The sequence below is a fragment of the Dipodomys ordii genome, unplaced genomic scaffold, assembly GCF_000151885.1.
Source record: "Dipodomys ordii isolate 6190 unplaced genomic scaffold, Dord_2.0 Scaffold105, whole genome shotgun sequence".
NCBI classification, from domain to species: Eukaryota; Metazoa; Chordata; class Mammalia; order Rodentia; family Heteromyidae; genus Dipodomys; species Dipodomys ordii.
In genome coordinates, this window is record NW_012267321.1 from 1,372,924 (window position 1) to 1,387,758 (window position 14,835).

The following is a 14,835-nucleotide window of genomic DNA, read 5'->3' on the forward strand; positions in this document are numbered from 1 at the left end:
AGCCCGGGCTCAGAAACGGTCCTGCTCCCACCCACTGGGGCCAGACACCTTCCTCCTGCTGTCCCTTGCCCCGCCCAGCTCTCCTCTCCAGGCCCCCCCCCCCCCCCCCACCTTGGAGGACCGACCTCCACAGCTGACCTGTCCCTCCCTGCCCACCACCCTTCCATAGCTCCCTGCCTGCCATTAACCTTCCAACCAGACTGTGAAACCCCTTGAAGTGGAGCTTCAAAGCCAGGCTTAGTGACATACACCTGCAATTCCATCAGTTCAGGTCCAGCCTGGGCTACATAGCAAAATCTAGTCTCAAAAAAAAAAAAAATGACCCAACCCCCAAAATAGAACAAAGTAGATCTCCACTAGAATTAGATTAGGTGAGAGTTAGGGCACCCACACAGCTCAACATAGAGCTATGGGGGGCAAGCCTTCAACTGGCCAACTCCTGTGCATGCTTCAAAACCCATACACAGATGTCTTCATCCCTAAGAACTATCCTGAATATTCAGAAGAGATGCTGAAACCATGTATAGACTTGCTCTACTGGAGCCTCCATCTCCCTGGCTCAGTTTCTCCTTTAGACTGGGGAGGGATGACCTGAGGAAGGACCCCAGTCTGAGTCAGCTACGGGTGCTAACCATGGTTTGGGTCTCCCAGGGGGAGTCACAGTACATAGACCTCCACCCATGTCCACTCTGAGCAGGAGAGCCTGGGGGAGCCTGGGAAATGGGTCCCCACCAGCTCACACCTTGGTCACTTTCCCCTGACCTTCTTCCTCCCCCTGCTTCCCCCCCCCAAAGCTCTCAGAGTGGCGGAAACGCCAGGAAGAGGAGGCCGGGGCACTGGAGGCAGGGGAGGAGGCGAGGCGCCGGGCCGCCAGGGAGGCTGAGACCCTGGCTCAACGCCTGGCAGAGAAGACCGAGGCAGCTGAGCGCCTGGAGCGGGGCCGCCGCCGGCTGCAGCAGGAGCTGGACGACGCCATCATGGATTTGGAGCAGCAGCGGCAGCTCGTGAGCTCACTAGAGAAGAAACAGCGCAAGTTCGACCAGGTGTGTGCCTCAGTTTACCCAGCTAGGAGCTGGTTCAGCCAATTCCCCCTCCCCCTACCGCCATAGGGGTGGTGATGTTGTGGTGGTGGAGGAGAAGGAGGCTGGCTGCTGCTTCCCCTGGGCCCCCAAAAGTAGGCCGCCCTGTGTGCCCTGGTTTACGCTTCCCTCTTGCTTTGGAGGTGTCCTCATTTGGATTGCTATGGTCCCCCCAGGGTGCCATGAGCAGCCGAGGAAATAGCACATCTCCCTTGTACCCTTGCTCACTGGCTGGGTTCCTTGGGGGACTTGTGTTTCCCATCTTAGCCTCGCTTTACCCATCTGGGAAGTTGGCATGCTGCCACATAATGGGCCAGCCCTGAGGATGAGTTAAGAGAGAATCAGCAGCATGTGTGAGTCAGCTCTCCCTTACTGTTGGCAAATGCCTGAGGGGATCGGCATAGATGCAGAAAAGGTTGGGACGAGGTGTGCGCTGCACATCTATAATCCCGGCTTCTAAGGAATGTGGAGATGGGAGGATTGTGACTGAGGCCAGGATGAGCAGAGTATTCACAAGATCCCATCTCAGTTGCTGGGTATGGGGGCGGGTGCCTGTCATTTTAGATATGGGGGTGGTGTGGAGGAAGCATATAAATAGGAGGATTGCTGTCCAGGCTGGTGTGGGCAAAAACCAAGATTCTATTGGAAAAAAAGGAATGGGATCATGTGTCAAGTGGTAGAGTGCCTCTTTGACAAGCATAAGGCCCTGAGTTCAAACCCCACGAAGTACCAATAGATGTGTGTGTGTGTGTGTGTGTGTGTGTGTGTACATGTGCATGTACATTTAGCACCACCCAAAGTGGAAGAAAGATCTCTGCAGGGTAAATGGTCCAAAGGACTAGTTGGTTTCATTCATCTGGGAACCAATCTGGCTTGCTATGTCACCAGGGCTGTCATCCTGTCAGGTTCCTTGTGTCTCTCTCTGTCCTTGTGTCTCTCTCTGTCTCTGTGTTTCTGTCTCTCCTTGCCCTCTCCCTGGGACCCACCTGACCTTCCCCCCCCCAGCTCCTGGCAGAGGAAAAGGCCGCAGTGCTGCGGGCGGTGGAGGACCGAGAGCGCGTGGAGGCCGAGGGCCGGGAGCGCGAGGCCCGGGCTCTGTCTCTGACTCGGGCTCTGGAGGAGGAGCAGGAGGCGAGGGAAGAGCTGGAGCGGCAGAATCGGGCTCTGCGGGCTGAGCTGGAGGCGTTGCTGGGTAGCAAGGACGATGTGGGCAAGAATGTGAGTGGCTCCCACTCCCCAGACACCAGGGTTTGTGTGGGGGGGAGGTGTGGACACATGTGCTTGAGAAGAACCCGGTGTGTAGGTCGTCCACAAGCGCCAATTGCTCTCACTTCGATTCATTTCCACACACCATTCCCACAGATGTAGCCACGGGAAAAGCGAGCTCACACTGGGAAATCAGGAAACTCAGAGGAAGTAAGCCATCATGAGCAAGAGTCAGCTGATGTAGTGCATGCTCAGCCTAGACTCACCTGCTTTAGATGATTGATTTACAAGTTCAAAAGCCCTTATCTAGCCAGGCAAAGGTGGCTCACGCCTGTAATCCTAGCTACTCAGGAGGCTGAGATCTGAGGATCACAGTTCAAAGCCAGCCCGGGCAGGAAAGTCCATGAAACTCTTATCTCCAATAAACCACTAGAAAACCAGAAGTGGCACTGTGGCTCTAGTGGTAGAGCACTCGCCTTGAGCTGAAGAGCTGAGGGACAGCCCCCAAGTCCAGAGTTCAAGCCCCACGACTGACAAAAAAAAAAAAAACACCAGAACTGTAGCTGTAGCTCAAGTGGTAGAGCTCCAGCCTGAGTGAAAAAGCTAAGGGACAACACCCAGGCCCTAAGTTCAAGGCTCAGTAAGGGCACAAAAAATGACCTTATTTGAGGGCTTGAGATCAGAGTACTAAAATTCTAAGATTTCTGGAGGCATGGCTCAAGTTGTAGGGGAAAAAAGGTAATTTGGGGTTCTTGTTTTTTTCTTGATGATGGATTGCCCTGTACAATGCAGACTTTTGTGAGCTGTTTTAGCATGATTTAGGATGAGACACACTGAAGAACAGGCACCTGAGCTTGCTGCCTCCCCCTCTTCCTAGGGGCACCCCTGCCCCCCTCCCCCCCTCACTGTCCCCACCCCTCCCCACCAGGTGCATGAGCTGGAGCGCACCTGCAGGGTGGCGGAGCAAGCGGCCAGTGACCTGCGGACGCAGGTGACAGAGCTAGAGGATGAGCTGACGGCTGCTGAGGATGCCAAGCTGCGCCTGGAGGTGACTGTGCAGGCCCTCAGAGCCCAGCATGAACGCGACCTGCAGGGCCGGGATGAGGCCAGTGAGGAGAGGCGGAGGCATCTGGCCAAGCAGGTACAGTCAGGAGGGCCCAGCGGCCCAGTGGCCCAGCAGCCCAGACACAGAGGGACAGCGGGTGGTGGGCATCTATTAGATCCCACTCCATGGGCAGCCATGCTCATGCCTTAGAACCATCTTCCTCCGAGCCACCCCTCCACCAGGGAGCTCTTCGTGCATTTGGCTCATCCACCACCCACCACATGAAGACATCACCACTGACCGCCCCTACTCCTCCATCATCCACTTTCCCCTTCCAGCTGTCAACCCAAAGACCTGGGGCCAAGCATGATGATGCGCACTTATAGTCCCAGCTGCTCAGGAGGTAGAGGCAGGATGGAGGATTTGAGGCCAGCCCCGGCAAATTTAAACAAGACTCTGGTTCACACATAAAATAAGCTGGGTGCCCGTGGCACGTGCCTGTAATCCTAGCTACTCAGGAGGCTGAGATCTGAGGATCACAGCCCAGGCAGGAAAGTTCATGAGACTCTTATTTCCAATAAGCCACCAGAAAACCAGAAGTGATGCTGTGGCTTAAATGGTAGAGCACTTGCCTTGAGCTGAAGAGCTCAAGGACAGCACTCAGGCCAAGAGTTCAAGCCCCATAACTGACAAAAACAGCAAAAAGCAGGGCTGGAGGCATGGTTCAAGTGGCAGAGCAAGAGATCCTGGCATCAGCAAATTGATAAACACATAAAATGCAAAGAGTTGAGGATATGGGTCTAAAGGGAGAGCACTTACCTTGCATGCACGTGGCCCTGGGTTCCATCCCCAGCACAGCAGAAATAAAACTGTGTTTTGTGTCGGCAGTCTCCCCTATTTTCCCACTCTCAGCCCTTCACACCCTGAGACCAACCACTGCCCCCCCCCGTCACTCCTTACCCCATCCTTACGCTTGTGTATGCATTTGCTACTGCCTCCTTTACCCCAGGCCTCCCTCTGTGCTGAGTTTTTGGTGCTAAGTTGCTGAGGGGCTGGGGGAGGGTCCCCAAGTGTCCTCTAGGAACCCCTCATGAAAGGTACAGAGGTGGCTCTGAGTACTTAAAGATCCTTCTGGGGCCTGGTGGGGAGCAGCCTGTGGGGGGGCAGGTGCAGGACCTCAGGAGGGCAGGGAGAGGAGATGACCAGGTGCCCCAAGGCCTGGGATGTCAAGGTGCTCCTGTCTGTCCTGGACCCCTTGACCTAGACCTGTCTGGGGTTCTGGGGAGCTTCTGGAGTTGCGTGCCAATAGAGTGGGGAGAGATGGGAAGCTGGGAGGGAGGCTCGAGCAAGAAGACTGGAGGGTATGGGGTGGGGAAGAAAGGAAAGGCAGGGGCTTGGGGTGGACCCCGGGGTTCCGGGAACCCCATCCCATGATCGGGCCTCTCCCCCAGCTGCGGGACGCCGAAGTGGAACGGGACGAGGAGCGGAAGCAGCGGGCCCTGGCCGTGGCTGCGCGCAAGAAACTGGAAGCGGAGCTGGAGGAGCTGAAGGCGCAGACAGCGGCCGCGGGGCAGGGCAAGGAGGAGGCGGTGAAGCAGCTGCGAAAGATGCAGGCAAGGAAGGTGCTCCGTTGGGTGGGGGGCTCCTAGCCGGAGAGAACCACATCTTCCCGCTGAGACACTGAGACTAGTTACAGGGCCTCATCCACTTGTCAGATCTAGCCAGCACCTTGGTCAGCTCCCTATCCCAAATCCTCATTCCATTCCTTCTCTTGGCACTTCCCAGCTGCTTTGTTTCAAGTGCTGCAGTTTGATGTCCTGGCTCGTGGCATTTGTCATCAGGGGTTAGTGGGGTGGGGGTGGGGGTCAGGCCGTCCCAGGAGAGACCAGGCCTGGGCTCTGGCCACCACAGGACCTCCTGACACAAGAAGGAATCCTAAGCCAAGATACTAAAGGAGGTAGAGGCCAGCGGGGTTTTATTCAGCAAGTGAGCAGAAATCAAAGACCTACTGCAGGACTGCACGTACAGCCCCATGTGGGCGTGGCCAGCAAATGGGCGTGGTCAGACAGTGGACGTGGCACGTGTGGGTGGTGCTTCTGGTGGGCGTGGCCTTCCGTGGAGCACTTGCCTACCAAGCATGAATTCAACCCCCAGTGCCAATGGGCTGCCTCTCAGCGAGGGTGAGACCCGGGCTGCACGCCGCTAGTGAAGTTTCTGATAGTGCCGTCCTTAGTTCCTGTCTCTAAGTTAAGTCCCATTTCCCCTAGTCTATCCCGTCTCAATGTCACGTCATCTTTAATACGGAAATTGCTTACAGGCTTGTTTTGGGCTTCTTTCCCCTTTCATCTGAGAGTGACAGTTATACCCTGTTGTTGGGATTTTCTGTAAGACAAGGCCAAGTTTACCCACCGTGCCCTCCATTCTGTGCAGGCCCAGATGAAGGAGCTGTGGCGGGAGGTGGAGGAAACCCGCAGCTCCCGGGAGGAGATCTTTGCCCAGAACCGGGAGAGTGAGAAGCGCCTCAAGGGGCTGGAAGCCGAAGTGCTGCGCCTGCAGGAGGTGAAGCTAGGAACTGGTGGTCCTGGGTGGGGATGTGGGCGGGGCTGACTTGGAGTCCTGGGAGGGATGTGGGCGGGGCTGACTTGGAGTCCTGGGAGGGATGTGGGCGGGGCTTACCAGTGGTCCTGGGTGGATTATCCTCCATGAAAGCCCAGGGACCACACCTGTGGGGGAGAGCTGAGCGATCTGAGAGGGAGGGCCAGGTAGGGGTAAGGCCAGTGTCCAGAGAGCTCCCCACGACTCGGCCCACCACTGACCATGCTGACCATTGACCCTGTCACTGCAGGAACTGGCAGCCTCGGACCGTGCCCGACGACAGGCCCAACAGGACCGCGATGAGATGGCAGATGAGGTGGCCAATGGCAACCTCAGCAAGTGAGTGGCACCAGAACGGCAGCCTGGCACCCGCCCTGACCTTCTTGCCCTCACCCCCCGTTTCCGCTCTTCCTAGGGCAGCCATCCTTGAGGAGAAGCGGCAGCTTGAGGGGCGCCTGGGGCAGATGGAGGAGGAGCTGGAGGAGGAGCAGAGCAACGCCGAGCTACTGGGTGACCGCTACCGCAAGCTGCTCCTGCAGGTGCCCGTGGCTGCCACCCCCATCGCGCTCCCCTCCCCCCACAATGTGATAACCCCGAAATAGACTCATTCACAGTCAGAGGCAGGAGCTACAGCACTTAAACAGGCTTGTGATCATCTTGTGAATGTATTAAAATAGGGGTAACACCGTAAAACGGTTAAAACCTGTGCCTGGAGCATTGTCCAGTGATGTCAAACCACAAGCCCCTGTTGCCTGGGCCTTGTGTATCCGGCAGTCCATGTGCTTACATTCAGCAGTTGCCAGCCTGCTTGCTTCTGGGGGAGGCCTGGCTTTGCCACCTTCTTCCTCAGTGTCTGCCTTTCCCCACCTGCTCCAGGTGGAGTCCCTCACCACAGAGCTGTCTGCTGAGCGCAGCTTCTCAGCCAAGGCTGAGAGTGGACGACAGCAGCTAGAGAGACAGATGCAGGAGCTACGGGGACGCCTGGGTGAGGAGGACGCAGGGGCCCGGGCACGCCAGAAGATGGTGATTGCTGCCCTTGAATCCAAGCTGGCCCAGGCAGAAGAGCAGCTGGAACAAGAGAGCAGGTCAGTGGAGAGAGAGTGTGCTTTTCGGCTGCACGGACCTGCAGTCCTGCTGACAGTACCAACTATGTAAGAATGAATGGAGCAGTAAATTAGGGCTGTGTAACAAAAAGTACCTAAGCCTCAGTGACTTAAAGCACTACTTATTAGTGCTCTGAGTTTGGGGCTGACTGGTAGGTTCTCTTGAGCTGGGCTCAGGAATAGGTAAACTAGGCCTTATTCCAGAACAACTAAGCTAATGTGTGGCTCTCATCCCCGCAGGCTAGCCAAGGAGTGGTTGTGTGGCAAACTCAAAGTCCAGCAAGTGAGGGAAAGAGGAAAAGGTTCTTTTTTTTTTTTTTTTTGGGTCCAGTCGTGGGGCCTGAACTCTGGGCCTGGGCACTGTCCCTCAGCTCTTCAGCTCAAGGCTAGCGCTCTACCACTTGAGCCACAGTGCCACTTTTAGCTTTTTTCTTTTTGCTTATGTGGTGCTGAGGAATTGAACCCAGGGCCTCATGCATGCAAGGCAAGTGCTCTACCACTGAGCCACCTTCCCAACCAAGGAAGAGGTTCTTGAGGTCTATACAGAATCACTTCTTCCATAGTCTATTTGAACTGAGCAGGTTATATTAGGAACTCAGGTTAAAAAGCATGGGGAAAACCATTACCCCTTGACAGGAGCCAAAGATGAGAACACTTGGGAACAAGTGAGATTTGGGGACACTTTTTTCCCCCCTCAATCCATCACAAAGCAAAATTTCTTACTTCTCAGATAGATAATAAAATTTGGAAGCCAGGTACCAGTGGCTCACACCTGTAATCCCAGCTACTCAGGAATCTGAGATCTGAGGATGGAGGCTCAAAGCCAGCCCTAGCAGGAAAATCCATGAGACTTGTATCTCCAATTAACCACCAGAAATCTGGAAGTGGTGCTGTAGCTCAAGTGGTAAAGTGCCAGACTTGAGCTGAAGAGCTCAGGGACAGCACCCAGGCCCAGAGTTCAAGCCCCACAACCGACAAAAAAAAAAAAATAGCTGGGCACCGGTGGCTCACACCTGTGATCCTAGCTACTTAGGAGGCTGAGATCTGAGGATTGAAGTTCAATGCCAGCCCAGGCAGGAAAGTCTGTGAGACTCTTATCTCTAATAAACCACTAGAAAAACAGAAGTGGCACTGTGGCTGAAGTGGTAGAGCACTCACCTTGAGCTGAAGATCGCAAGGACAGTGCCAAGCCCAGAGTTCAAGCCCCATGACCACCACCACCACCAACAATAACAACAGCAAAGTTGGAGCCAGGGGCTGGGAAGGTGGCTCAGTGGTAGAGCACTTGCCTTGCATGCATGAGGCCCTGGGTTCAATTCCTCAGCACCACATAAACAGGAAAAAAAAAGCCAGAAGTGGCGCTGTGGCTCAAGTGGTAGAGCACTAGCCTTGAGCTGAAGAGCTGAGGGACAGCGCCCAGCAGAGTTCAGGCCCCACAACCGGACCCCCCCCAAAAAAAAAGTTAGAGCCACACAACCCAAAGAGGTTAAGGCTCTGGGTCAGTATTTCCTTCATGGTCTCAAAATGGCTGTATATCCCCATTCAGAGCCAGGAAGTAGCAGCACTATAGAGTCTCCATCTTCAGTCAGGGGGATAACCTGGCCCATTCCCACAGCGTGCACAGTGAAGAAGTACTGTAATAAAGCTAACAGAATATATTGAAAAACCTATACGTCGTCTCTCTCCAATACACAAGATTCCCTTATTCACTGTACAAGTCAACAGTTGTAGTTACCATAGTAGGAGTAGTTCTCATTTGCTGAGGACTCACTGTATCAGAGGCTGGGCCACCTGGGCTTAGGGCTGTGATATCCCCTCAGTGGGAGAAGGGCCTTTGTGCCTATCTTCAATATAGGAAGACAGAATACATGTTTACTCCAAAGGTAACTAATCGTCATAGTAGGAAGAAAGGATGCAAGGGAAACCCAATGCCAGCATCTGATAGCTGTGGGGTGGGAAATGGGGCGCAGGCTGGTTCTCAGCACAGAAGTGCCACAGCAGGATGGAGGGGCCATGCCCTTGGGCCTCCCCCTGAGCCTCCCTCCCCCACTCCCATCCTCCACTAGAGAGCGGATCCTCTCTGGCAAGCTGGTCCGAAGGGCTGAGAAGCGGCTGAAGGAGGTGGTTCTCCAGGTGGAGGAGGAGAGGAGGGTGGCTGACCAACTCCGGGACCAGGTAAGCCGCTGTGGCCACTGAGCAGACACATGCAGCTGCCATCACAGGAAGTATCAGGAGAGGCCCAACTCAGGGGAAGAAAGTGACATGTGGGGAGGATCAGATGCCATGTGTTTAGCAGGAATGGGGTAGAGTTGGCAGGTGATCAAATCCCAGGACTGTCTGCCTGGCCCAGTCCATGTGTCCTTAAAAGCTCAGCTCCGCTTTGTTCGAATCTCAGGGCCTCAGGCATGCAAGGCATGCGCTCTACCACTGAGCCACCTTCCCAGCCCCGGCTCCAGATCAAATCACTGTGCCCTTAAAAGCTCAGCTTCACTTTGTTAACTATTCATTCCTAAAATTACCGAGCTGGGAAAGGGCTTGGCCAACATATTCATAAGCAAAGATAAAGATAGATTGTGTCCAGGACAATGAGTGAGAACAGGGAAGGAAGATAGAGGCAAGAATAGAGAAGCTTCTTTAGATTGGGGACAGGCAAGTGCAACAGCCCTGGGAAATCAAAATGAATTCCAGGGGCTGGGAATGTGGTTTGGTGGTAGAGCGCTTGCCTAGCATGCATGAAGCCCTGGTTCCATTCCTCAGTACCACAGACACAGAAAAAGCCTGAAGTAGTGCTGTGGCTCAAGTAGTAGAGAGCTAGCCTTGAGCCCAAGAAGCTCAAGGATAGTGTCCAGGCCCTGAGTTCAAGTCCAAGGACTGGCAAAAATAAAAAAATAAAAAGAATTCGATCATTTCAGAGCAAAAAACAAAGCTGTATGGTCGGAGAGAAGAAATAGGGTAGGGAGTGATGGGAATTAAATTAGATCACATGTTCCCTTCCAGGAAAGGGATGGAAGGATCTGGAAGGGGATCTTGATGAAGCTGGCCATTGGGCTTAAGAGCCAGGCCTGAGTGCCAAGCTGAGGACGGGGGTCTTACCCCTGTGGTGTGGGGGAGCCTTGGCGGGCTAGGGCCAGCCCTGGGTGAGGGGAGACCCCTCCCTCCGAGAGACAGAAGGGCTGGAAGCAGCACGAGGCTTTCAGGTGGCAGAGAAGACATCGCAGGAGCCAGGGCCCAGAGTGTGTGTGGGGGGGAGCAGGGGCTGGAAGGGGGCGCGGCAGTCCCCAGCATGTGACCCGGCTCCGGCCCTCCCGCAAGCTGGAGAAGGGGAACCTCCGGGTGAAGCAGCTGAAGCGGCAGCTGGAGGAGGCGGAGGAGGAGGCGTCCCGCGCGCAGGCCGGTCGCCGGCGGCTCCAGCGGGAGCTGGAGGACGTCACCGAGTCGGCGGAGTCCATGAACCGCGAGGTGACCACACTCAGGAACCGGCTCCGGTGCGTGCTCGGCCACGGCGGGAGGACTGGGCAGGAGGCGGGGCTCCGGGCACAGGGGCGGGGCTCCGGGCACAGGGGGCGGGGCTCCGAGGTGCAGGAAGGGGGGCTCAGGGGCGGAGCTCAGCGGCAGGAGGCGGGGCTCCGGGCACAGGGGGCGGGGCTCCGGGCACGGGGGCGGGGCTCCGAGGTGCAGTAAGCGGGGGTGGGGCTCAGGGGCGGAGCTCAGCGGCAGGAGGCGGGGCTCCGGGGCAGGGGCCGGCCGGGAGGGCGAGGCCAGACCCTCAGTGAGCCCACCAATTCCCCCCTCGCCTTCTCCCCCCTCTCCTGCCCGCCCCCTGCCGTCCTGCCTGCCCTCCTCCTCTGCTCTGCTTCTGTCCATCCTGTTGCCGGCTCCCGGGCCTCCTCCATCTGTCCGTACCCCATCATTCCTCATGCCCTTCTCTGCCTCCCCCGGCTCCTCTGCCCCCCAACTCCTCTCTGCGCCCCCCCCACCTCTGTCCCGTCCCCTCTCAACCTACAGGCGGGGCCCGCTCACCTTCACCACGCGCACCGTGCGGCAAGTCTTCCGCCTGGAGGAGGGCGTGGCTTCCGACGAGGAGGCGGAGGGGGCAGAGCCAGGCCAGGAGGCCCCTCCCCAGGCCCAGGAGGCCCCGCCCCAGTGACCCGCGCCGCCCTCGTCCCTGCCCCTCACAGCCTCTCTGCCCTGCTCTTTGGAGATGAAGGCCTCTGGCACTTCGTGGCGCTGACCGACCCCTCCACCCAGACCCCGGACCGGGCGGGGCGGAGCCGGGGCGGGCGCTGGTCTGGAGGGAGGCGGGGCGGTTGGCTCGAGCTCAGCCCGCTGACCTTTCTCAACTGCCCCGACTCCCCAGACCTCTCCGACCCCCTTTCAGGCCATCTTGTGGTCGCAGGCTGGGGTGTCTTCCCCCTCCCAGCTAATGGGGGCGCACTAGCGGAAATAAACTGCACCCTCCAACCTGACGGCTGTGACCCTTCATGCAGAGTGCAGGGGGGGGGGCGGGCGTGACTTCAACCTGAGGAGGACAGGTTCCAATCCCACTTCCACAGACCCCGCAGTGGGAACACTCCATGGGGTACAACCCCTTAAACGTAGTGATTTTGCTACTCTGTAATCCCAGCTACTCAGAAGACTGGGGTCTGAGGATGGAGGTTCGAAGCCAGCCTGGGCAGTAAAGCCCATAGGCTTTTTTTGGGGAGGGGGAGGTCCGGTCATGGGGCCTGAACTCTGGGCCTGGGCACTATCCCTGAGCTCTTTTTTTTTTTTATTTGGGTCTGGTCTGGTCGTGGGGCCTGAACTCTGGGCCTGGGCGCTGTCCCTCAGCTCTTCAGCTCAAGGCTAGCGCTCTATCCCTTGAGCCACAGTGCCACTTCCGGCTTTATTCTTTTTGCTTATGTGGTGCTGAGGCAAGTGCTCTACCACTGAGCCAACTTCCCAGCCCCCATAGGCTTTTGTTGTTGTTCCCTCCATCCTGGGAATTGAACTCAGGGCCTGAGCACTGTCCCTGAGCGTTTTGTGGTCACGGCTGGCGCTCTACCACTTGAGCCTCAGCTCCACTTCCGGTTTTAGGTTAATTGGAAACAAGCGTCTCACAGACTTCTCCCTGGGCTGGCTTTGAACCGGGATCCTCAGATCTCAGCCTCCTCGGTAGCTGGGACAACAGGCGTAAATCCCGCTTCCTAAAACTCATCTCCAGCCCTGAGTAAAAGCCTTGTGAGAACCAAGACCGGGAGTTCAAACCTGATTACGGGTGCACACGCACAAGCGCGCCACACGCACGCACGCACACACGCACGCACGCGCAGCGGCTTCCAGCACCTGGGACAGCTCCAGCCGCCCCGGTCGCGCATTGGCCCTAACCGAAGCGCCTCTGAGATCGCGGGGCCATGCGCCCCCGGGTCTGCGCCCGTACCTCCGTGGGACCCCAGGCGGACCCCGGCTCCGCAGACACACGAGGCGCTTGTTAAATGAAAAGGAAACGTTTATTCGGATGGGGAGTGGAGGGGAGGGGTGGGGGTGGGGAAGGGGGCATGACACTTTTTCTCTGGGGAGGGGTGACATGCGGCAGCTTCTGCGATCGGGCGGTTCATGCACCCTGGGGGGGCGTGGGGGAGGCGCGGGAGAGGGGCCTGCTCACCCCTCCCCCCCTGCCCTGCGGGTGGGCTGAGAAGACCCGCCGTTAGCACCAGAGTTGGACGATTTGGAGACCTCCCCTCCCCACACTGACTCCGGACCCCGCCCCCGTCCCTGAGAGCGCCCCGCCCCCTCCCCCAGGCGGGCCCGCCACGCCACGCCCCGCCCCCGTCGGAGGGCGGAGGAACTTATTGCTGAGTATGCGCGCGCGTGTGTGCTGGGGAGGGGGAGCCGCTGAGCTCAGGAAGCCCCCCCCCCGCCAATCCCGCCCCCCCATCGCCCGCCCCCCGCCCCGTGTCCGTGCGTTCCCGGAGCGCAGGAGGGGCGCGACATGCGTGTGGGGGGGCGCGTCATGCAGCGCATGCGTGCAGTTGCAGGCACCCTGGCGGCCGGGGAGAAAAGGGGGAGCCGGGACTTGGAAGGAGTCCCTCTAGCTCGTTCTCCCTCCCCTCATCCCACACTATGTTGACTTGGGGAACAAGAACAATGATTGGGGTTCGTTGGATTTTTTGTTTTTTTAAGCTGAACTAAAAAGCTGGGTACGTGATGGACTGGGGAACAGGGGGGGGCGCGGGGAAGAGGTCAGTCCCTCTCCCCCTTCCCCGCCCCGTGCGGCCTTAGCGAGGGTGGGGAGGAGGGAGAAAGGGGCTTTTTAAAGACGTTGAACCCTTTGGCAATGTAAGCAGTCCCACCCCCACCCCCTGGTGTCTGGAGCCCCTAGCCCTTTGCCCCGCCCCCACCGGGTCCCCCCAACCCCCACCCCTGCTCACCAGGGTCTCGGGGCCCAGGGAAGGATGGGGGGGACTCAAAATGCCCCTTGCATAGGAATCGTTGCATCAAGAATCACGCCCACCCTCAGGGGGCCGTGGGGGAGAGGGAGGTCCGCTAAGGATTCTGGGACCTGTGTGGACCCTGGGCCTGGGGGAGGTAGCGCATCCTTTGAGCCAGGAAGGGACGTTGAGAAATGGATTGAACACCAGGCCCGGGGCCAGGGTTTGGGGCCACTGGGACCCCAGCCCGAACCGGGGTTTCCCCGCCTCCACACCGGCCAGCCCGGCGCCCCACATTCCCGCACAGCCTCCACCACCGACAGCCTGGCCGACGAGGCTGGCGGAGCACCGCACTCCGCGCCTGACCGCGGGGTCCCGGCCCGAGCCCCACGCGGGGACACTGAGGCACGAGGGGGCGGGGCGGGCTCCCCGGGCCCGCAGACATCCGGGGAAGTCCGATGCTATGGGTCTGGGGGCCCCTCTGAGGATTTGGGGGTGTAGGAGTGGGAAAGGAACTGGAGCATCCCAAAGGCTGAAACTGAGCTAAGAGCTGGGTCACACCTCGGAGGTGTGAAATAACTGGGGTGCGGTCCGGGGGTGGGGGGCCCGGGAAGCATCCGTGCGCCGCGGGGAGAGGGGTCCGGGTGCGGGGTCATCTCAGGAATTCTGGGTGCAGGTCTCAAGTCCTAGGAACGGCGGGGAAGGGGGAGGAGTTGTGCTGGGGTCACCCCCGCCCCGAGTTCTGGACCCCGGGGGAGGGGGTTGCTGGGGGGGAACCACGGCAGGATCGGGGCCGCTCCCGGGGCTCAGGCCCGCGTCTCCTCCTTGGTCTTGGTTTCCCCGCGTGGCCGTGCGCGGTGCGGGGATGGGGGCGCAGCCCCACCGCGGGCCCGGCCCCCCACCCTGGAGCTCGCAGGCATGCAGCCCCTGGCGGCTTATTGCTGAGGTGGAGTCGGAGCAGGGGGGTCCGGGCTGGGGGCTTTGGGGGGGGACATGCGGAGGGGGGGTGCCCCAAGATGGAGTGGCAACATCCGGGCGTATTTACACGAGTGGGTGGGTGGGGTGCCCTATGGCTCATGGAGACCTGAGAAGGCAATTTGGGGGGGAGGGTGGTTGGAGCGGGCTGGAGGGGCCCCCCTCCATCCTGCGGGCCAGGCGGGGGCGAGGCCCGGGCATCGACTGGCGTCTCTTCTCGGGAGCCTATTAGTAATGACTTTGGGTTTTTTTCTTTTGTTAAAAAAAAATCAGCACAGACCTCGGCCCCCCCTCGGGCCGTCCTCTGGACCCCCTCGTCCTCGGGCCGTCCTCCGGACCTCCTCCTCGGGCCTTCCTCCCCCAGACTCCCTCGTCCTCGGGCCTTCCTCCTCCGCCCCCCGGACCCCCGCCGCCCGCCCGCGGGG

At 58.6% G+C, this 14,835-nt stretch overlaps 2 protein-coding genes across 2 annotated transcripts in view; one reads left to right on the top strand and one right to left on the bottom strand.

The window, feature by feature from the left end:
- Myh14 (myosin, heavy chain 14, non-muscle) overlaps positions 1-11,471 on the top strand; it is a 50,922-nt gene extending 39,451 nt beyond the window's left edge. The window contains exons 32-42 of the mRNA XM_013027668.1: positions 795-1,043; positions 2,085-2,297; positions 3,214-3,426; positions 4,782-4,943; positions 5,761-5,889; positions 6,176-6,264; positions 6,341-6,464; positions 6,802-7,010; positions 9,095-9,203; positions 10,341-10,513; positions 11,034-11,471. Coding sequence (XP_012883122.1) covers positions 795-1,043; positions 2,085-2,297; positions 3,214-3,426; positions 4,782-4,943; positions 5,761-5,889; positions 6,176-6,264; positions 6,341-6,464; positions 6,802-7,010; positions 9,095-9,203; positions 10,341-10,513; positions 11,034-11,175 — 1,812 coding nt within the window. The 3' untranslated portion in view covers positions 11,176-11,471. The remainder of the gene's footprint in view (positions 1-794; positions 1,044-2,084; positions 2,298-3,213; positions 3,427-4,781; positions 4,944-5,760; positions 5,890-6,175; positions 6,265-6,340; positions 6,465-6,801; positions 7,011-9,094; positions 9,204-10,340; positions 10,514-11,033) is intronic.
- A 3,038-nt stretch (positions 11,472-14,509) lies between these two features.
- Positions 14,510-14,835, bottom strand: part of Kcnc3 (potassium channel, voltage gated Shaw related subfamily C, member 3) — a 12,518-nt gene continuing 12,192 nt past the window's right edge. The window contains exon 7 of the mRNA XM_013027590.1: positions 14,510-14,519. Coding sequence (XP_012883044.1) covers positions 14,510-14,519 — 10 coding nt within the window. The remainder of the gene's footprint in view (positions 14,520-14,835) is intronic.